This window comes from Protopterus annectens, chromosome 1.part1, assembly GCF_019279795.1.
Source record: "Protopterus annectens isolate FY-2018-M chromosome 1.part1, PAN1.0, whole genome shotgun sequence".
Lineage (NCBI taxonomy): Eukaryota > Metazoa > Chordata > Ceratodontiformes > Protopteridae > Protopterus > Protopterus annectens.
In genome coordinates this window covers 815,709,123-815,732,079 of record NC_056726.1, presented here as the reverse complement: position 1 = coordinate 815,732,079, position 22,957 = coordinate 815,709,123, and the positions used below count along the sequence as shown (strand labels likewise).

The following is a 22,957-nucleotide window of genomic DNA, read 5'->3' as shown; positions in this document are numbered from 1 at the left end:
TAAGTAGAAAAAGGAGCCTCTGGATGGTCTGTAATGTCTGAGTCATCCGAAGAATCATCAGTGGACACTGGCTCTGGGGGCTCTGCTCTAGGTCTCTTTTCTGGAGGCTGTGAGGCCCTGTCTGGGTGAGATTGGGATCCCCTAATTAAAGAGATGAGATCCTCTGCCAAAGTAAGCATTTGTGAACTGGAACTGGGCCTGTGCGAGGGGGGGCTTAACAGGCACTGATTTAGCAGTTTTGGCTGCTTTAGCCCTGGCAAAGGCCTTAATAGACATGGCTGCAGGAGGCCTAGCAGCACCACGTGGTGGGGTAGAGACATCCAAAGGGATGGTGTCTGATGATTCAATTGGAACCACATTAGTAGGCAGAACTTCAGAGGCCGATTCAACTAAGGTAGCAGGAGCCTCGGTAGTAGTCATGGATTCGGCTGAAGATTGACCCGTTTGCTCGGTTTCGGCTGAAACCGAGACACTCGCGGTTTGCTTAACCGTGGTTTCGGCCGAAACTGCGGACCGCGAGTGTCGGTCTTTTTCTTTGCGTTTTTTAACAATTTGAGTAGTCGGAGGATCCGACGGCATAATGTACGCAAAATCTGAGCCGAAAAACTGTTCAGCAAACTCCGACCGACGCCTAAGCATTCGTCGGTTGAAGGAAGCACAGGCTAAACAGGCTGCTACGTCGTGGTCTGGGCCTAAACAAGGTAGGCAGTACAAGTGGAAATCCTTATGAGGTATTTGTTTTCCACAAGTTAAACAATTATTTACTTTTTCTGACATCGGCTGAGGCAAGAAAGAGTCCCCAACGGGGTACTTAGCTTTTAGAAGTCTTCGAAGTAGTATTCGGTAGTAGTAATCTCTGGATCTGACCGACCGGCACTTGCGAACAGCTTCTGCTTCGGGCGCCACGCGGCAAGAAAGACTGGGGAAAATGGCGTCGGCTGATGCCTTTATACCCGAAGACCAGGAGAGATGACGTCGGGTGAAGTGCGACACCAGCCGAGGCCAGACCCAGACTTTGGAATCCGGCCGACCGAAGGGCTGCCTGACGACAGGACAACCCATTTGTTATGACTGCAGATGCATCCTTGAAGGACATCAAGGACTGCAGCAGTGAAGACACTCTAACATCTACATTTATGGTAGGTATAAAACTGTACTATGTTCATAGTGTTTCACTGCTGCAGTCATTACACTTGGGTTGAATCCCAAAGCTGAGTCAGGGTGGCTGGTTCTATAGAGGATTTGGTGTGGCTATGCGGCCCTGCAGCACTGCAGTGGCAAAGTCAGCTCTGGATCTAGAGTAAAGAGGCAAGTGGTAATGCTTGGTAAAGGTGTGCACTGAACTCCCAAGTTGCAGCTTCCAAAATGTCTTTGGTAGGTACTCCTCTAAGGTAGGCAGTAGAAGTGGCAGTTGCCCTGGTGGAATGTGGTTCAATGTTAGATGGTACAGGTTTCCCATGCTGTGTGTAGCAGAACCAAATACAGTATCCTATCCACTTTGAAATTGTCTGCTTTGAAATAGCCTTTCTCTGTGATCCTGCAGCATATGATACAAACAATTGTTCAGTTTTTTCTGAAAGCTTTTGTTTTGTCCAAGTAGAAGCGTAATTGCCTGTGTATGTCCAAGGAATGTAGAAGTCTCTCCCTTTTATTCTGGGGATTTGGATAAAAAGTTGGCAAGTGAACAGTTTGGTTAAGAGCCACACTGGATACGACCTTAGGCATAAAAGAAGGGTTTGTTCTTAAAGAAATCCTGTCTTGGTGGAAAATGACGAAAGGCTCCACTGCCATTAGTGCCTGTAGTTCTGAGACTCTTCGTACTGAGGTTATTGCCAGAAGCAGAACAGTTTTCCATGATATATATTTTAATTCTGCTGCATTGGCTGGCTCAAAAGAAGGTAAAGTGAGCTTTTCCAAGACAAAATTGAGGTCCCAAGTAGGTGTTGGTGCTCTCCGAGGCGGTCTTAAGTTTTTAGCCCCTCTGAGGTATTGCTTTAGCAATGGGTGAGAGAAAATAGGAGGATCTGTGTTGTAATGAGCCGAGATGGCAGAGGCGTGGATCTTAATGGATGAGAAGGATAGTCCTTTGTCCAGCATCTCAGTAAGTATTGTAGTATGAGGAATGTTAGGGACAAGAGGGTCAAGGCTTTGAGCCTGGTTCCAGGCAGAGAATCTCTTCCACTTTTCTGAATAAGATTTCCTGGTGCTAGGCCTCCTGGCCTCCAAAATGACATCCATAACAGCTTTAGAGAGAGGTGTTGTCTGTTTGGCTAATGAATCTGCCATGCAGCCAGGTTTAAGGTTTTGAGCTGACTGTGCAGGATCCGACTGTTTTGTATGGTCAGTAGGTGTGGAATTTGAGGCAAAGGGTGGGTCTTGAGCTAAGTTCTTTAAGATTGGGTACCAATACTGGCGTGGCCAGTCTGGAGCAATAAGAATCATCTGTGGGTTTTCTTGTCTGGCTTTTAGGAGTACCTTTGAAAGGAGAGGCAGTGGTGGGAAGGCATAAATGTTTAGGCTTTTCCAGCTGAATGAAAGAGCATCCACTTTCCATGCTTGTGTGTGCACAATTCAGTGGGGAGGCAAAAAGATCTATGTCCAGGCACCCCCATTTTTGCGTCATCATGCTGAAGACTAGTGGATTTAATTTCCACTTGTGAGGATCCATGATGTTTCTGCTTATGCCGTCTACCAGAGTATTCTTCTTTCATGGCAGGAATTGTGCTTGCAGATGAATGATGCTGATGAACTTGATACGTTAGAGCCGTGTTCCACAAGGTCATGGCTTGTCTGCATAGGGGGCAAGAATGAGTGCCCCTTGCTTGTTTATGTACCATATTACTGTGGTGTTGTCTGTTGTCTGTCTAATAATAATTGTCCTGGATGCAGAAGGTCCTTGAAAGCTGTTAGGGCATTTTGTACAGCCAACATCTCTGATTGATGTGAAAATGCATTTGGTCTGTGGTCCATTTGCCCTGAATACATTTTCCTGCCATGTGTGCTCACCAGGCGTAATCCGAAGCATCTGTTGTTAAAGTTTGCCTGGCTGTGGGAAGAGTGAAAGGCTGACCCTTGTTGAGGTGACATGCCTGTGCCCACCATCGAAACTCCTGTTGTAGGCAGGGAATTAGTGGTATTACTGCTTCCAAGCTGTGAGAGTGTAGAGTCCAAACACTTTTTAGGTACCATTGTAATTTCCTCACATGCAGTCTGGCATATGGAATTAGTAGTATGCAGGATGCCATGAATCCCAAGGCCTGCAGATTTTTCTTGCAGGGAGTTGGAACTTTGTTGCCATCAATTGAAAATACTGAGTCAGTTGTCCTTGTTTGTCTGGCGTGAGAAGCCAATCTGGGCCATTGTATTTAAGCTTGCACCCAGGAATATTATCTCTTGTGAGGGCACTGGTTTTGACTTCTTTTCGTTTACTGTGTACCCTAGGCAAATTAACAACCTTTTTACAAACGCCAGATGTTTTAGAAGAATGTCCTTGTTCTCTGCTTGAATCAGGCAGTCATTCAGGTATGGATATATTTGAATTCCTTTTTGTCTGCAAAATGCAATTACTGGTGCCAGGCACTTTGTGAAGACCCTGGGCACAGTAGATAAGCCAAAGGGCAGTGCAGAGAGTTGGTAGTGCATTGAACCAGCTATGAATCTGAGGTATCTTCTGCAATTTTGTCCGATAGGGACATGCAGGTATGCCTCTTTGAGGTCCAAAGTAACCAGCCAAGCTTTCTTGCCTAACATGGGAAGGAGCTGCCGTAGTGTCAACATTTTGAATTTCAGAACATTCAGGTAAGTATTTAGAGCAGAAAGGTCTATAGTATGGGTCTCCAGGCTTTGTCCTTTCTGGGGACCAGGAAGAGTTTTGAGTAAAATCCTTGTCCTTGTTCCTGCTGTGGCACTCTCTGAATAGCTCTCATGTCCATGAGGGCTGTAATTTGCTTTTGTGCCTCTGCCCATTGATTTTGTGGCAGGTCTGGCATTCCTTTTAGCCTTGGTAAAGTGTGAAAGTGGAACCTGTAACCTTTAGACAGAATATTCAGCACACATTTGCCTTGGGTGATTGCTTGCCAGTTTTGTGAAAACAGTGCTAGTTTCCCCCCTAAGGGAGCTGCCAAAAGGGAAGAGCTTGGCATTGGAAGGGGGGAGTCATTGGGACTGTTTCCTGTAAGGTTGTGACTTGTCCTCACCTCCTTTTGGGGTTGAAGCACCCCACTGTTGTGGTCTGTAAGAGCCCTGGGGCTGAGATCTGCCTCTTGGGCATCTGTATCTGCCCTCTTTGTGGCCTGTCTGACACTGGAAAGGACCATTTTTTTGTAGGCCAATTCCTGCTAAATCGAGGTGGCTGTACCTGTAAGAAATCCTTCACTGTTTGCATAGATTTTGCCTTATCCTCCATTTTCTTTAATACCTCTTCTGCCTTAACACCAAATAAAATATCTTGCTGTAAAGGAGCATCCAATAATTTTGCCTCAACATGATCTGGTAAACTTTGTTCTTTTAACCAAGCATGCCTTCGAATCACAGATCCTGTAACTGCTGCTCTACAAGCCGCCGCTAATGAATCAAATCCATATTGCAAAGTATGCTTTTCCACTTGTTCAGCTGCATGCAATAAATCCTGCATTTCCTTATAATCAGGTTGTTCTGCACTTGTACACATTTTCTGCTTTAACTGAGATGTAAATATTGTTGATATTTAAGCATGTGAAACTGGCAATTTAAAGCCCTCACTGCTAAAGTTGCAAAGTTTCTTCCCCCATCTGTCGTCTTCTGTCTTTCGGCTTTTCCCGGTTAGGGGTCGCCACAGCGGAACTCCGGTCCACTAATGATCGGCAGTAGATTTTTACGTGCTGGCTTGCCGGGCCTAACGCACAACCTTCAGTGAAGGAACACCCTCCACGCATGTCGACACACAGAAGACACTCTGAGAATCGAATGTGCAACGTCTAACTGTGAGGCGACAACGCTACCGCAGCACCACCACCGCAGTAGTTTCCCCCATCTGTCTAATGCTCTAGAATCCCTGTCAGAGGGAAAGTACAGTTTTGTACCAACCATAAATGTAGATGTTAGAGTGTTCACACTGCTGCAGTCATTACACTTGGGTTATCCTGCCGTCAGGCAGTCCCACAGTTGGCCAGAGTTCCAAAGTCTTGGTCCGGCGTTGGTTGCCGTCGCTTCTTCCCTGACGTCAGTGCGCCAGGGGTATATAAGATGCATCCAACGCCATTTTCTTCAGTTTTTCTTGCTCAAGATGTCAGGTGCCCCCAAGTAGGTAGGCAATACATATTGCTAATAAAAAATATACACACAGAAATAAAAACAATACCTTCAGTTACAAGCAAATACACCACAAAGGTTCTATAGGATAGAAAGGTATAGATAAGTCTAGCTAGTTCAGAGGGGATGGAGGGAGGGTAACCTGGACTGCAGCAGTGTGAACACTCTAACATCTACATTTATGGTAGGTACAAAACTGTACTATGTTCATCGTGTTACACTGCTGCAGTCATTATACTTGGGTAGAATCCCAAAGCTGAGGTTGGGTGGCTGGTCTATAAAGAGTTTGGCTTGGCTATGAGGCCCTGCACAACTGCAGTGGCAAAGCCTGCTCTGGATTTAGAGTAAAGAGGCAGGTGGTAATGTTTGGTAAAGGTGTGCACTGAACTCCAAGTTGCAACCTCCAAAATTTCCTTGGTAACTACTCCTCTGAGAAAGGCTGTTAAGTGGCTGTTGCCCTGGTGGAATGTGGCCTAATGTTATTTGGGACTGATTTTCCATGCTGTGTGTAGCAGTACCAAATACAGTGTCCTATCCATTTGGATATAGTCGGCTTTGAGATGGCCTTGCCCTGTGATCCTGTAGCATATGCTACAAACATTTACTCAGTTTTCCTGAAAGCCTTTGTTTTGTCCAAGTAGAAGCGTAGCTGCCTGTGCATGTCCAAAGAATGCAGAAGTTTCTCCGCTTTATTCTGGGGGTTTGGATAAAAAGTTGGCAAATTAATGGTTTGGTTAAGAGCCACACTAGATACCACCTTTGGCATAAAGGTAGGGTTTGTCCTTAAAGATACCCTGTCCTGATGAAAAATTATAAAAGGTTCCACTGCCATTAATGCCTGTAGCTCTGAGACTCTTCGTGCTGAAGTTACTGCCAGGAGCAGAGCTGTTTTCCATGATAAAAATTTTAGATCGGCTGTATTGGCTGGCTCAAAAGGTGGTAATGTGTGTGTAAGTTTTTCCATAACGAAGTTGAGGTCCCAAGTTGGTGTTGGTGCTCTCCGGGGCGGTCTTATGTTTTTAGCCCTTCTGAGGTACTGCTTTAACAAGGGATGAGAGAATAAAGGAGGTCCGTGTTGTAATGTGTTGAAATGGCAGAGGCGTGGATCCTAATTGATGAGAAGGATAAGCCTCTGTCCAGCATCTCAGTTAAGTATTGTAAAATCTGAGGAATGTTTGGAACAAGAGGGTCAAGGTTTTGAGCCTGGTTCCAGGCGCAGAATCTTTTCCATTTTTCTGAGTAAGCTTTCCTGGTGCTAGGCCTCCTGGCCTCCAAAATGACATACATAACAGCTTTAGACAGAGGTGTAGCCTGATTGACTAATGTATCTGCCATGCAGCCAGGTTTAGGGTTTTGAGCTGACCGTGCAGGATCTGATCGTTTTGTTGAGTCAGAAGGTGTGGGATTTGAGGCAAAATCCATGGTGGGCCTTGAGCCAAGTTCCTTAAGATAGGGTACCAGTGCTGGCGTGGCCAGTCTGGAGCAATCAGAATCATCTGTGGTTTTTCTTGTCTGGTTTTTAGGAGTACCTTTGAAAGAAGAGGTAGTGGTGGGAAGGCCACCATTTAGGTTTTTCCAGCTGAACAGAAGAGCATCCACTTTCCATGCTCGTTTGTGATATGTCCTTGTGCAGAATTTTTGTAGTTGGCAATTCAGTGGGGAGGCAAAAAGATCTATGTTGGGGCATCCCCATTTTTGCGTTACCATGCTGAACATTTGTGGATTCAATTTCCATTGATGAGGGTCCATGATATTTCTGCTTAGATCGTCTGCCAGAGTATTTTTCTTTCCTGGCAGAAATTGTGCTTGCAGGTGAACTTGATACGTTAGAGCTGTGTTCCACAAGGTCATGGCTTGCCTGCATAGGGGATAAGAATGAGTGCCCCTTGCTTGTTTATGTACCACATTACTGTGGTGTTGTCTGTCTTTAGTAATAATTGTCCTGGATGTAGAAGGTCCTTGAAAGCTGTTAGGGCATTTTGAACAGCCAACATCTCTTTTTGATTGATGTGAAGATGCATCTGGTCTGTGGTCCACTTGCCCTGAATCCATTTTCCTGCCATGTGTGCTCCCCAGGCATAATCTGAAGCATCTGTTAGAGTTTGGCTGGCTGTGGGTTGGGTAAAAGGCTGACCCTTGTTTAGGTGACATGCCTGTGCTCACCATCGAAACTCCTGTTGTAGGCAGGGAATCATTGGTATTATTGCTTCTAAACTGTGAAAGTGTTGAGTCCAAACACTTTTCAGGTACAATTGTAATTTCCTCATATGCAGTCTGGCATATGGTATTAGTAATATGCAGGATGTCATGAATCCCAGGGCCTGCAGAATTTTTCTTGCAGGGAGATGGGACTTTCTTGCCAGTAATTGAAAATATTGAGTTAGTTGAACTTGTTTGTCTGGCATGAGGTAAGCCATCTGGGCCATTGTATTTAAGCTGGCACCCAGGACTATAATCTGTTGTGAGGGCACTAGTTTTGATTTCTTTTCGTTTACTGTGTACTCTAGAGAAATTAGCAATCTTTTTATAAATGCCAGATGCTGTAGAAGAATGTCTTTTGTTTCTGCTTGAATGAGGCAGTCGTCTGCAAAATGCAATTACTGGTGCCAGGCACTTTGTGAAGATCCTGGACGCAGTAGATAAGCAAAGGGCAGTGCAGAGAATTGGTAGTGTATTGTACCAGCTTTGAATCTGAGGTATCTTTTGCAATTTTGTCTGATAGGGACATGCAGGTATGCCTCTGAGGTCCAGAATAACAAGCAAAGCCTTCTTGCCCAGCATGGGCAGAAGCTGCTGTAATGTCAACATTTTGAAATTTGGAATATCCAGGTACGTATTCAGAATTGAAAGGTCTACTATGGGCCTCCAGGCCTTGTCCTTTCTGGGGACCAGGAAGAGTCTTGAGTAAAATCCTTGTCCTTATTCCTGTTGTGGTACTTTCTGAATAGCTCTCATGTCCATGAGGACTGAAATTTGTTTTTGCGCCTCTGCCCATTGATTTATTGGCAGGTCTGGCATTCCTTTTAGCCTTGGTAACGTATGAAAGTGGAATCTGTAACCTTGAGACACAATATTCAGTACCCATTTGTCTTGGGTGATTGTCAGTTTTGAGAGAAAAATGCTAGTTTTCCCCCCAAGGGGGCTTCCAAAAGGGACGTGGTTGGCGTATGAAGGGGAAAGTCATTGTGACTGTTTCCTGTAAGGTTGAGACTTGTCCTCACCACCTTTTGGGGGTTGAGGTGCCCCACCATCGCTGTCTGTTTGAGCCTTGGGGTTGAGATCTGCCCCTTGGGCGTCTATCTGCCTCTCTGTGGCCTGTCTGACACTGGAAAGGACCAATTCTTTGTTGGCCAATTTCTGCTAAACCTAGGTGGCTGACCTGTAAGCAATCCTTGACTGTTTGCATAGATTTAGCTTTATCCTCCATTTTCTTTAACACCTCTTCTGCCTTAACACCAAACAAAGTATCATGCTGTAAAGGAGCATCCAATAATTTTGCCTTAACATGATCAGGTAAACTTTGTTCTTTTAACCAAGCATGTCTTTGAATCACAGAACCTGTAACTGCGGCTCTACAAGAGGCCTCTAAAGAATCAAAACCACATTGCAGAGTATGTTTTCCCACCTGTTCACCTGCATGCAATAAATCCTGCATTTCTTTACAATCAGGAGCTTCTGAGGTTGCAAGCATTTTCTGTTTTAACTGAGCCATTAAATATTGTTGGTACTTAAGCATGCAAAACTGGCAATTTAAAGCTCTTACTGCTAAAGTTGCAGAAGTGTATACTTTCTTCCCCCATCTATCCAAAGCTCTGGAATCTCTGTCAGAGGGTACTGGAGTTTTTGCAATGGAAGCCTTAACCCCTTTTGAACCCTGGGAAATAGTTTCTGGATCAGCAGAAGGGTTTTTGTAAAGAAACTTGTGAGAGTCAGGGACTCTGTAATACCTATCTGGCTTGGCTGGAGCAGGGGGCAAAGAGTCAGGAGATAAACTGGATTCAGAGAACACATCATCCACAATGTCTAGCACAGGTGGAATAGCCAAGGGGCCTGTGCTGAGGCAATAAGAGGAAATCCCTGAGCCTTTTCTTGGATTCTGAGTAATCCTGACTTTCCCAATGGAAATGCTCCCTCATGGTATGTAATGTTTCCCCAAAAGAATAATCCTCAGGAGAGGCTGAAGGGATAGATTCTTCAGCGTCAGAGTCCTCATAGGAGGGTAGAGAGTATCCCTTGTCTGAAGAGGAATCAGAGGAAATGGAAACCTGATCAGAAGAGTCATAGTCTGCATCCTGCCTAGGCCTTTTCTCAGGAGGGGAGGGGAACCCCTGATTAGAGTAATGAGGTCTTCGGCCATTTTGAGCATCTGTTTCTTAGGCATGGAGGACTGTCCAGGAGAATGCTGTACTGGTTTCTTTGTCTTTAATGGTACCTTTATCTTTGCTGTTGTCTTAATGGTAAGTTGTGAAGGTCTGAAAACACCCTCAGAAGCCGATGCCTGCTCAGCGGCTCCGGACCCATTTGAGGGATTAGTTTCCATAGGCCCAATAACTTGAGTTTCTAGAGGCCTAGATGTCTCCACGTGGGAGTCAGGAGCGGCCTGTGGCTCTGAGGTAGCAGGTGTCAGGGGCTGCGAAAGCGCCTCACTGAGAACCGATGAACCGTGACTGGCCTAGAAGAGGTTTCGTCGGTTTTGGACCTCGGATGCCTGTCTTTATCCTTGTCTTTGCATTTTTTTGGTATTGAGGTCGTCGGCTGATCAGACGGCATTGTATAATTGAACCTTCGACCAAACTAGTGTAAAGCAAAATCAAAACGTCTTTTTATAGTGCGTTTGTTAAATCTAGCACAAAACCAACAACTAGCGACGTCGTGATCAGGGCCTAAGCATGGAATACAGTAAGAGTGGAAGTCCTTACGAGATATTTGCTTCCCACAAGAAATACAATTATTAACTTTTTTTGACATCGGTCTAAGGCAAGAAAAAAGTTTCCCCAACGGGGTACTTAGCTTTATTGAAGACTTTGGATCTGAAATTTGACTTCGAAAATCTCAGGAGTCGGCCAACCGGCACTTGCAAACTCCTTCTGCTACGGGCACCGAGTGACAAGAAAGACTGGAGAAAATGGCGTCGGGTGCATCTTATATACCCCTGGCGCACTGACGTCAGGGAAGAAGCGACAGCAACCGACGCCAGACCAAGACTTTGGAACTCAGGCCGACTGCGGGACCGCCTGACGGCAGGATAACCCAAGTGTAATGACTGCAGCAGTGTAACACGAACATCGGTCTAGCTTAACGGAAGCATCGTCGGCAGTTTTGGACCTGTGCGGTCTCGGTCTATCATTACGTTTTTTCGGAAGATCGGTAGTCGGATGGCTTACCGATGCCATATAGAAATAAGAGAATTGAGGGAGAAAATATTAAGCTACAATAAGGGCCCGACGACGTATAGTTCTGGCATTGAACAAAGCACAAAAGCGACAGCGTGGGACGTCGTGGTTTGGGCCTAAACAGGTGATGCAGTAAGAACAAAGTCTCAGTATGGTATTTTCTTTCCACAGGCGAGACAATTTTAACCTTTTCTGACCCATCCAAGGTAGATACATCAGCTGGTTCCATAGTCGAAGCATCTCGCAGCATACTGGACTCTGAATGGGTCTCAGCAGAGGCCTGCGAATTCATAGGAGCGGGCATCTGGGGCTGCAAAGGCACCTGAGTACCGGCGAACTGGCGACTAGCTTAACAGAAGCATCGTCGGAAGTTTTGGACCTATGCGGTCTGTCTTTATCTTTACGTTTTTTCGGAAGATCGGTAGTCGGATGGCTTATCAAATCCATTTCAGAATACGGAGAACAAGAGCGAAAGAATTTAGCCAGAAAAACAGCCTGATGATAAATGGTTCGGGCGTTAAACAAGGCACAAAACTGACAGCAAGGGACGTCGTTGTCTGGGCCTTGACGCAGTAAGAATGAAAGTTTCTGTGAGGTATTTGCTTTCCACAGGCAAGACAATTGTTAACTTCTTCTGACATTGGTTAGAGCAAGAAAAAAGGATCCCCAAACGGGGTTCTTAGCTTTAGAAGACTTTAGGATTATCAACTCGAAAATTAAAATTTCAGGTAGTGGCTGACCAGCACTTGTGAACTGCTTCTGCTTCAGTCTCTTCCTCGGCAAGAAAGACTGATGCCTGTTTTATACCCCTGACGACCGGACGTCATGGAAGAAGCGACAGCATCCGACGCAGAAATACTAAGACTCTGGTATCCGGGCCGACTGAGGGCTACCTGCAGGCAGATAACCCAAATGTGATGACTGCAACAGTGAAACACGAATAACATCTCTGGTTACCAATATTTTAAAAGCCTTGCATTACTGATGTGCTTTCTAGAGTAGCATCAGCAGTCAGGTCATAAAATGCCTGAAAAGCCACTTTTCTCAATGGGTAAAATGCATAGATCAAACTAATGAATGGCTCACAGGGAGAGTTGTTGTCAGTACAACTGCAATTTGCCATGGAATTCCACTAACACCTTTAAAAATCTCTTCAAGTACTCTTCCTCTAAGTTTACTGCTCGATTTTCCTTTTTATGATTCATTAGTATTTTATAACGGCTATGTTCCTATGGTGATAATAAAATTACTGGAAAAAAAATGGAAAAACACCTTGTTTTTTTAATTATGTGGCAGTGTATAACTGGGAAAATTAAATATGTTTAGGGCATAACATTTTAAAGCTCTTCACTGAAAATGTGTCAGCTGGTGCAGAGGATTAAGGTTATGACCTGTTAACAAGCTGCTTCTTGTGGGCCAGGGTTTGTTTTCCATTGTCTCTGTTTGTTTAACTGTGTGATTCTGAGCACATCATGTAACCAGACAGTGCTTTTGGGTTGAATATGAAAAAGGTCCATGGAAATCAAACAAACAAAACAAAAAGGCTCTAAAGGAAATACATTTATGGTGTAGCTATTTTTAAGCATTTCACTTAAAAAAAAAAAAGCCACAACTCTGTGCTGGTGCTCATGTGAGGTAGGAGTTGGCTGTTCTTGAACAGTCCTTGAACTTATCCTTTTATCCATACAATCTGTAAAATTAGAAAAGCTTAATGTGCAAGTTATAATGAAAGCTACAAAGCAAGTTTCATAGCACCAGCAACTTCATCACATTTTTAAAGAATACAACATGAAATATACACTAAAAGTAGGTGAGATGCCAGACTGATGTCAGATTTGAAATTAAACAAATAGTTCAATGACAACAGACTTGGTTTTCATATCAAGGACCACAATACAATTCGGATATTTTTAAAATCAATGAGCTAAGCTTTCACACACATCCTTGCAAAAAAATTACCCACCTGGGCCAATCTCTGTTGAGATACTGGGTCGCCAGGCTTTGAAACTGCCCTCTTTGTCTCCTCAATGAGATTGGCTGACTTATCCATGATGTCACTGGCACAGTCAAGTGTAGCAGCCCTTGCCTGAGGGTCTGTGGTGTGGGCAGCAACACCTCGAGCAGCAGTGCCAAGAGCTCGTAGGGCTTGAGCCACATCTCTGGCAGCAATTCCTGAAAGGAGAAACAAAAAGTCAGGGTAACAAGTGAAAATGCAACAAGACAGTAGAAAGACCAACCACAAACTACAGTCACTGAATGAAAAGTACAGTTTTGTACCTACCATAAATGTAGATGTTCGAGGATCCACATTGCTGCAGTCCTAACTATTGGGTAGTCCGCTGTCCAGTCGGCCCGAATACCAAAGTATATGGCTGACGTCGGTCACGGCGCATTAGACTGACGTCAGTACGTCAGGGTACTAATGCGCATGACCGACGTCATATCCTCAGTCTTTTCTTGCCCCAGATGTCAGAAGACCCTAAAAAGACAAGGCCAAAACCAAAACACACCAAACATACCTGCACCAAAAACATATACAATATATACAAAGGTACCAGAATATAATCTCACCTACACAACCACCCCTAAACACAGAGGGAAGGAGGGAGGGTAAATTGGACTGCAGCAATGTGGATCCTCGAACATCTACATTTATGGTAGGTACAAAACTGTACTATGTTCTTCATTCCACATTGCTGCAGTCCTAACTATTGGGTAGAATCCCAAAGCAGAGGTAAGGGAGGCTGGCAAATCATAAGGAAGCAGGAGCTGATAACATGCCTTGCAAAATAGCTGTGGCAAAACCAGCCCTAGACTTAGAGTAGAGAGGAAGGTGGTAATGCTTAGAGAAAGTATGCACTGAACTCCAAGTAGCTGCCTCCAAAATATCCTTAGTTGCCACCCCTTAGAAATGCTGTTGAAGTGGCAGTAGCCCTAGTGGAATGAGGCCTAATCCCAGCTGGAATCTCTTTGCCATGATGGGAATAACAAAATGCAATGCAAAACCCAATCCACCTAGAAATAGTTTGTTTTGACACAGGCTTGCCCTGCGAACTCAAAGCAAAAGAAACAAACAACTGCTGAGACTTTCTAAAATCCTTAGTCCTGCTTAAATAATAACGCAATTGCCTGTGTACATCTAAAGTGTGCAAAATCTTTTCCCCTTTATTTTGGGGATCTGCATAGAAAGTAGGCAAATGAATAGTTAGGTTTAAAGCCACACTAGAAACCACCTTAGGCATAAAGGAAGGATTAGTACGTAATGATACCCTATCCTTATGAAAAATCAAAAAAAGGCTCAACCGCCATAAGGGCCTGTAACTCAGAAACCCTTCTTGCAGAAGTAATGGCCAACAAAAAAGCAGTCTTCCATGACAAGTATTTCAGGTCAGCAGTAGCTGCAGGCTCAAAAGGTTGTAGAGTAAGTTTCTCCAACACAAAATTGAGATCCCAAGCAGGAGTAGGAGCTCTACGTGGGGTCTTATATTCTTTGCCCCCCGAAGAAATTGCTTGAATAAAGGATGTGAAAACAATGGTGGGTCACAATCATAGTGAGCTGAAATTGCTGCAGCATGAATCTTAATGAAGAGAAAGACAAACCTTTGTCCAATAACTCAGTAAGATATTGAAGAGCCACACTCAAATTAGGCTCGAAATCTCCAAATTCTGTGCTGCAGTCCAAAATAAAAATCTCTTCCATTTTTCTGCATACACTTTCCTTGTACTAGGTCTTCTGGCTTCCATAATCACATTTAAAACCTGTTGAGGAAGTTGAGACCTGCTGTCTTTCAAAACAGAATATGCCAGGCTGTTAGATGAAGAGTTTGAAGCTTGACATTGAGCAGATGACCGTCCCTCTGAGACAATAGGTGTGGAATCAAGGGTAAAGGCCATGGAGGCTTCCTTACCAGACTCCTCAGTAATGGGTACCAGTGCTGCCGAGGCCAATCTGGAGCTATTAAAATCATCCTTGGCTTGTCTTGTCTGACCTTTAGAAGCACCTTTGGGAGAAGAGGCAGAGGTGGAAAAGCATACACATGAAGATTTTTCCAACTGAAAGAAAGAGCATCCACTTTCCAAGCTGTGTGATGAAATCCCTTCGTGCAAAACTTTGGCAGCTGGTGGTTTAGTGGAGAAGCGAACAGATCTATGTCTGGAGTTCCCCATGACACTGTCAATTTTTGAAATACATGAAGATCCAGTTTCCACTCGTGGGGATCCATGATTTGTCTGCTTAACACATCTGCTAAGGAGTTCTGTGCTCCGGCAGAAACCTTGCCTGAAGAGTTAGTTGCAAGCTGAGCGCAGTCTCCCATAAAATCATTGCTTGCCTGCACAATGGGTAAGAATGTGTTCCCCTTGTTTGTTGATGTACCACATGACAGTTGTGTTGTCTGTTAGAATCAACACCTGCCCTGGAAGAAGTAACTCCTTGAAAGCCATTAATGCAAACTGGACTGCTAACATCTCTTTCATGTTGATATGTAGATGCTGTAGTCTGGCAGGCCACTTGTCTTGTATCCACTTTCCATCTAGATGAGCTCCCCAAGCAATGTCTGAGGCATCTGTCGTTAGAATCTGACTTGCCTCTGGCCGGGTCACAGAGAGTCCCTTGTTTAGGTGACATTCCTGAGCCCACCACAAAAATTCCTTTTGAATGCAAGGTATTATTTGAATGACAGTGTCCAAATCCTGGCAGTGCTGTGTCCATAGATTTTGAGATACCATTGTAGCTTCCTCATATGCAGTTTGGCATTGGGAAGCACCAGAATACAAGATGCCATGAACCCTAAGGCTTGAAGGACTGTCCTTGCAGTCAGCCCGGACTGAAGAGATAATTGATGGAAGTAACTGGAAAGATTCTTTTGTTTGTCCGGGGTTAGAAAGGCCATCTGGGCTGCTGTATTCAGTCTCACACCCAGAAAGCACATGTCTTGAGAGGGTACTAGACTGGACTTTATTTCGTTCACAGAATACCCTAGGCATCTTAGCACTGCTATGACATATTCCAAATGCTGTAGAAGGTCTTCCTTTTCTTGAGCCAGAATCAGGCAGTCGTCCAAGTAAGGATAGATTTGAATTCCTTTTAGCCTGAAGTAAGCTATCACTGGAGCCAGAACCTTTGTGAATACTCTGGGCGCAGTAGATAAGCCAAAGGGCAATGCAGAGAACTGACAATGAGAATTTCCAGCTCGAAAACGCAGATACTTTCTGCAACTTAGTCTTATAGGCACATGAAGGTAAGCTTCCTTGAGATCTAAAGTTACCATCCAGTGATCTTTGCCCAGTATAGGTAAAAGCTGTTGTAACGTCAACATTTTGAACTTTGGAATGCCCAGATAAGTGTTGAGGATAGATAAATCCAAAATTGGTCTCCACGTGTTCCCCTTCTTTGGTACTAGGAACAGGCGAGAATAAAATCCTAGGCCCCTTTCTGGCACAGGAACTGACTGAATGGCTCCTATTTGGAGTAACAGAGAAATTTGTCTGCGAGCCTCTGTTCTTTGTAGAGGAGGAATGTCTGGCATGCCTTTGAAAGGAGGCAAGGTATGGAAATAAAACCTGTAACCGTGGTGAATGATATCCAGAACCCATTTGTCTTGGGTAACTAAATCCCAATTTTCTTTGAAAAGAGACAGTCTTCCTCCTAGAGGTGCCGCCAGGCGAGAAGGTACTGGCAGCTGAAAAGGCAGGTCATTGGGTCTGCTTACGAAAGGACTGACCCCTGCCCTCACCAGAAGTCTGAGCAGGTGAACTCCCTGTCCTAGGCCTAAAAGAACCTTGAGTTCTGCCCCTACCACGTCTAGACCTACCCCTAGACTGGGAATCATAAGCAGGATAAGTCCACCCCTTAGTAGGCCAATTTCTACTAAACTTCGGAGGCTGCACCTGCAAAAAATCCTTAACAGTTTGCATAGACTTAGCCTTGTCCTCCATTTTCTTTAAAACTGCTTCCACAGGCGAACCAAACAACACATCAGACTGTAAAGGAGCATCCAAAATCCTTGTCTTAACATGCTCAGCTAAGTTCTGATCTCTCAACCAGGCGTGCCTACGAAGAACAGAACCAGTGGCAGCCACCCTGGAGGAGGCCTGCACAGCATCAAAACCACATTGCAAGGAATGTTTACCCACTTGTTCAGACACATGAACTAAATCCTGCAACTCTTTACACTCAATACCTTCCGCCAGAGCATCCACCTTAGATTTTAATTGTGAAAGAAGATAATTCTGATATTTTAACATGTGAAACTGACAATTCAACGCCCTCATGGCTAAAGTGGAAGAAGTATACACTTTCTTTCCCCATCTATCCAAAGCCCTTGCCTCTTTATCAGGAGGGACAGGATTTTTAACAACTGAGGCCTTCACACCTTTAGGCCCCTGAGAGACAGTTTCCGGGTCTGCCCTAGGACTCTTAAAAAGATACTTATGAGCGTCAGGCACCCTATAATACCTATCCGGTTTAACTGGGGCAGGAGGCAAAGAATCAGGATTCAGGGAAGCCTCTGCAAAAACATCTTCCACCACATTCAAAACAGGAGGTATAGCTAAAGGCCTATGCTGGGGTAAAACAAGAATTCCCTAAGCCTTTTCCTGGAATCAGAGAAATCTTGCCCTTCCCATTTAAAATGCTCCCTCATGGAATGCAGAGTCTCTGAAAATGAAAAATCCTCAGGAGGAGAAGCTGAAGGAGTAGAATCATCCACATCAGAATCAGAATAAGGAGGGTACTCCTGCAAGTCTTCAGCCGAAGACTCAGAAGCCTCCGAGCATTGCTCAAAACTCCCAAACTCAGGTTCCACCCTAGGCCTCTTATCAGGAGGGGGCATAGAACCCCTTATCATAGTAATCAAATCCTCTGCCATTTTAAGCATATGTTTCTTAGGCAAAGACCCTGAGGCACTAGGAGAAACCCCCACTGAAGCAAAACTTGGCCTGCCCCTCAAAGAAGCCTTGGAAACAGAAGGGGAGGCTCTAACCACCTTAGGAAGAGAAGGAAGAACAGCCACCTGAGAAGCCCCATCAGCCTGGCCTACTTCCTGAGAGGATACATCCTGTAACAGTAAAGTCTCTCCCTGAGACTCCAAAGAAACACCTGGCAAAACCTCCGGCTCCACTGAGCCCTCTAAAGAACCGACGTCTGGGACTGTCGGTTCTTCCACTCTAGGCTTTGCTGCTTTGTCCTTGCGCTTTTAGTCGAAGCGCCGGAGAATCCGACGGCATTTTATAATTACAACGCTTCCCAAACACTAACCTGGCACAGTCTAACCTTCTCTTAATAGTGCGTTTGTTAAATCTAGCACAAGAGCGGCATCCAACAACGACGTGCTCAGGCCCTAAACAAGGTATACACAAAGTATGGTAATCCCTATGAGGTATCTGTTTCCCACAAGAAATACAGTTATTCACTTTTTCTGACATCCGGTTAAATACTGAGGCAAGAAAAAACCAAAATATTCCCCAACGGGGTACTTAGCCAACTTTGATTCGGTCTGAAACTCTGACTTCAGAAACTTTCAGAACGCCAACCTGCACTCGCAAAATTGCTTCTGCATCGGACCATGCGGCAAAAAAGACTGAGGATATGACGTCGGTCATGCGCATTAGTACCCTGACGTACTGACGTCAGTCTAATGCGCCGTGACCGACGTCAGCCATATACTTTGGTATTCGGGCCGACTGGACAGCGGACTACCCAATAGTTAGGACTGCAGCAATGTGGAATGAAGAACATCTACTGCCAAAAGGAAATTAAAGTTATACTGCCATGAAAAATATATTCCCTTCATACAGAACACAGAAAGCAGCTACAAATACTACACACAACATGTTACATCAGTAATGAACGTAACTGGTCTAGAACCAGGCCTGCCAAGGAAATCTGGGGACATATAAGTATTTGCATACATGGCAAAAAGGCTGTGAACACGGTCTTGTATCTTAAAATAATCACCTCCCTTTCCTAATACTCCCTACTCCAGAATTAAATTCTGGCATAAGGTATACAACTCTAAGGAGGCACTCTCAAAGGCCTTCCTGAAAAACAAGTGGGACTGTAGGAAGTTGGGCTTCCTCTGTCCTTGGCATTCTTGGCAACAATAAACTTTTGAGAATCAAAAAATCTTCCCCCCTCATTTAAAGTGCTCTGTCATTAAACTAAATGGTTCCCCCAAAGGAAACATCCTGATGATTTGAAATTAAAATATTTCTTGTAGGAAGGATGAATGGGAATTTGCAAACAGGTATGTTCTACATCCATTGCACAAAAATATTTGCAGTAGAATCATTGGTCATAGGAGAACCGAAAAAATCCTACATTTCTAAACCATTACAAACTTAGGGGGTTACAGATGGATCCTGGATGATCAGCAAGTAGACAACACAAATAAGGTGCTCCTCTGCAAGCTTACTTTTCTGACATTGGTTTTTTCTACAAATGACTTGTATCATTTTTGTGCTAAAAAAAAGAAGGGTTTTGTAAAATCTTACTATAAATCATAGATGGTCTTCTCTTCTATGTTGCAGTATTCTTGTTGAGGGATTTTCTACCTCAGGCGACCCTCAACTCAGCTCCTATACAAAAGCTTCAACTTGGCTGCTGCAGCTGTGTGGCACCATCACACGTAGGGCCATAAAATCAGGGGCCATAATGTGACGTCTGCACGCACAGACCTCAGAACTTGAAAGCCTAACAGAAGGAGCATAAGACCCAACAGGAGTAGATGTCAGTGATGTCAGGCATAGGGCCACTGGGCCCTTAAGTGGTTTTCACAGGTCCCCAGTGCAGGGTATAGGGTACCAGGGGCCTAAGCATATGCTATACTAAGTAAGAGAAAAGGAGGTTTTGGTGGGTGGGAAGGAAAACTGCACCATGGAAGAGAATTACATCTATGGTTATGGTAAGATTTCACACAACTATTCCATGTCCTTTTATTCCTATGTTGCAGTATTCTTGTTGTGGGAGAGTACCACAGCTTAGTTGGAAGGAAGGGTGGCGGATGAAGAGGCTGATTCTATAAAGCCCCGTAGGACTGCCCTGGCAAATCCTGCTCATGCTTTGGAGACATTGTCTAATTTGCAGTGTTTGGTGAAAGTGTGAAAGGTGGACCATATGGCTGCTTCCATAGTGGAAACAGTGTCCAGGCCTTTGAAAAAGGCTATGGAAGCTGCCATTGCTCTGGTGGAGTGAGCTTTTATTCCCAATGGGAGTTTTTTGCTATGGTAAGAGTAACAGAGGCAAATGGCTTTCCTGATCCAACAGGCAATGGTTTGTTTGTAGACTGTCTTGCCCATGGCCCTGGGGTGGTATGAAAGAGTTTATTGGATTTTTTAATGGACTTTGCTTTGTCCAGGTAAAATCTTACCTGTCTGTGCTCATCCAGGGAGTGAAGTATCCTTTCCCCTTCATTGCTGGGAGAGGGGTAGTAAGTGGGCAGGTGAATAGACTGGTTTAACGACAAATCGTTAGGCATGAACGAGGGGGTTAGTTCTTAGTATTACCCTGTGCTTGTGGAAAGTAGTGTGGGGGGGGGGGGGCAGGCCACTAAGGCCTGTAGTTATGGCTGAAGTTATGGTCAATAACAGAACAGTTTTCCATGTACACATCTGGAGAGTAGCTGTTCCAGCAGATTAGAATGGGTGCTGGGTTAGCTTTTCCAGAATGAAGTTCAGGTCTCCGGGTGGTGGGATGGGCTTTCTTAGAAACCTTATGTGTAGGACCCCTTTTAAGAAAAGCTTACCATCGAGCCTGGCTAGTAAGGGAGGGTCTAGGGGTAGCCAGGCTAAGATTGTGGAAAGGTGAACTTTAACTGAGGAGTATGACAGTCCGCCTTTTACTAGTTGACACCTGTATGCTAGAACTAGGGAGGGGTCCGCAATGCATGGGTCCCTTTCCCTTGTCCAGACACCATTTTTAGAATCTTTCCCATTTAGCTAGGTATGATTTTCTTGTAGTAGGTTTCCTGACCTCCCTCAGGACTGAAAGCACATCCTCGGAGTAGTGGTGTGGGCAGGGAATTAAAAGTTTATCACCCACATTGTCAGTGACATCTGCAAGTGTGGGTGGATGAGGGTTCCCTTTTGTTGGGTCAGAAGGTCCACCTTGTGGAGTAACTTGTGGTGATTGCCCTTGGCTAGATTGTGAAGTAGGGGGAACCAGTGTTGCCTTGGTCAGTAGGGAGTCACAACAAGATTTTTGGTTCGTCTCTCCTGATTTTCAGGAGGACTGTTTGAATTAGTGGGAAGGGGGAAAGGCGTATAGCACCTTCCCCTTCCAAGAAATGCTGAAAGCGTCTAGTCTCGAAGCTAGAGGGGAGTAGGTCTTGGTGCAGAAGGTCTGCAGTTGTCTGTTCTGGGGAGAAGCTGGTCTATTTGAGGAGTGCTCCACCGGTGGACTATGTCTAGGAAGACTGTCTTGTCCACTATCCATTCATGTTGTGGAGAGGATGTCCTGCTCAGAAGGTCTGCCTGTTTGTTGTCCTGCGAGTGGATATAGGATGCCTGTAAGGACAAGCTGTGGCGGGAGGCTAGATCCCATATCAGTAATGTTAGTCTGCACAGGAGGTATTGCTTTTGTCCTTCCCTGTTTGTTGAGGTACCACATAACTGTGGTGTTGTCTGCAACTATTAGAACACCTGGTAGAAGCAGGGGACTGAAGGTTTTCAGGGCCAGGAGGACTGCTGTAATTTCTCTCACATTGATGTGTTTTGGCCTTTAATGAAGGGTGCCATGCTGCTTGAATCCTGTAAGATGCCAAGGTGGCTCCCCATCCTGAGTCTGATGCATCTGTATGCATTACCAGGGTTGGGAGCATGGGCTGGAGGGGAAGGCCCGGGTTGAGCTGAACTTGTTGAATCCACCAGCAGACCTCCACCTTTAGGCAGGGTAGGAGTGTGATTTCTTGTTCCAGGGGATGCTGGTGTTGGGACCAAATGTTTTTTAAATACCACTGAAGCTTTTCCATATGCACTCTGGATAGTGGAAGCATTGGGATGGTGGCCATTAGGCCCAGGGTCCTTCGGAATTGCCTTGCAGTGATTACTTGGGTCTAGAGCATGGCTTTGAAATGGGAGGCCAGGGAGCTGACCTTGTCTTTGGGGTAAACAGGCTTTCATTAAGTCTGTCTTGATTCTGCAACCAAGAAATATCTTGTCTTGCTCTGGGGTCAGGGAAGACAGAGGTTGAGGGTAAACCCCAGATTTTGTAGAAAGGATATGGTGTACAGCAGATGGGCTGAAAGGGTTTCTTTGCAGTCTGCTAGGATCAGGATGTCTAGGTAGAGATAAATCTGAATTCCCTGTGTTCTGCAATGGGCAATGGCAGGGGCCAGGCATTCTGTGAACACACTGCGGGCAGTGGACAGACCAAAGGGCAAGGCAGTAAATTGGAAAGGAGAAGAGAGTCCAGAGAAATAAACATTTTCTGTGGGAGGGTAGTATGGGTATGTGCAAGTAGGCTTCTTTTAGGTCCAATGTGGCCATGAAAGCCTTGGTAGGTATGAGAGGAAGGAGGCTTAAGAGTGACAGCATTCTGAAACTGAGCACCTTTAAGAACAGATTTAAGAAAAGGTCTAGAATAGGTCTCTATGGTCTGTCCTTTTTGGGGACCAGGAACAGATGAGAGTAGAAGCCTTTTCCTTCATGTCTTGAGGGGACAGGTTATATGGTACCCAAGTTCAGAAGGTATGTCAGGACTTGTGGTAAAAGATGTCAGATTTCTGGGGGGAAAGAGAATTCCTCTTAGGGGTGTTTTTTCTTTCCAGGAGAGAAAGTATCCTTTTTGGATGATGGCCAACACCCATCTGTCTGTGGTGATGGTTTTCCAAAAGGGGAGACAGTGAGACAGACGGGCAGAGAGGGCTAGGGGGGGCAAGGTAGTCACGCATACTTAGGACCTCCTCTGTCTTGAAAGGGCTGCCTAGGGGGAGGTTGTGGGGCAGCTAGCCTGGAAGTGGTTTATCTTCTGGTACCTTTTCTAGGTCTGGAAGAGGTAGATCCAGCCGGTGTTTGGTTACGTCCAACAAATGTGGCCTTGGCAGGGTAGTTCCAGTAGTATTTGGGGATGGGGGACACCAACAAATGTTTGATGTCTTGTAATTCCTTAGTCTTTTCTGGCAGGTTTTTGAAAAGATCTGCAGATTGTTTTCCAAAAAGGAAACTGGGGTCCAGGGGGGCATCCAGGATCTTAGACTTAAAGTCGTCTGGTAAGTGTTGAAGTCTAAGCCAGGAATATCTCCTGAGAACAGAGGCAGATGCTGCAGAGCAAGCAGAAG

At 45.0% G+C, this 22,957-nt stretch overlaps 1 protein-coding gene across 1 annotated transcript in view; it reads right to left on the bottom strand.

The window, feature by feature from the left end:
- TLN1 (talin 1) overlaps positions 1–22,957 on the bottom strand; it is a 3,443,760-nt gene that overhangs the window by 1,311,140 nt on the left and 2,109,663 nt on the right. The window contains exon 31 of the mRNA XM_044078439.1: positions 12,646–12,854. Coding sequence (XP_043934374.1) covers positions 12,646–12,854 — 209 coding nt within the window. The remainder of the gene's footprint in view (positions 1–12,645; positions 12,855–22,957) is intronic.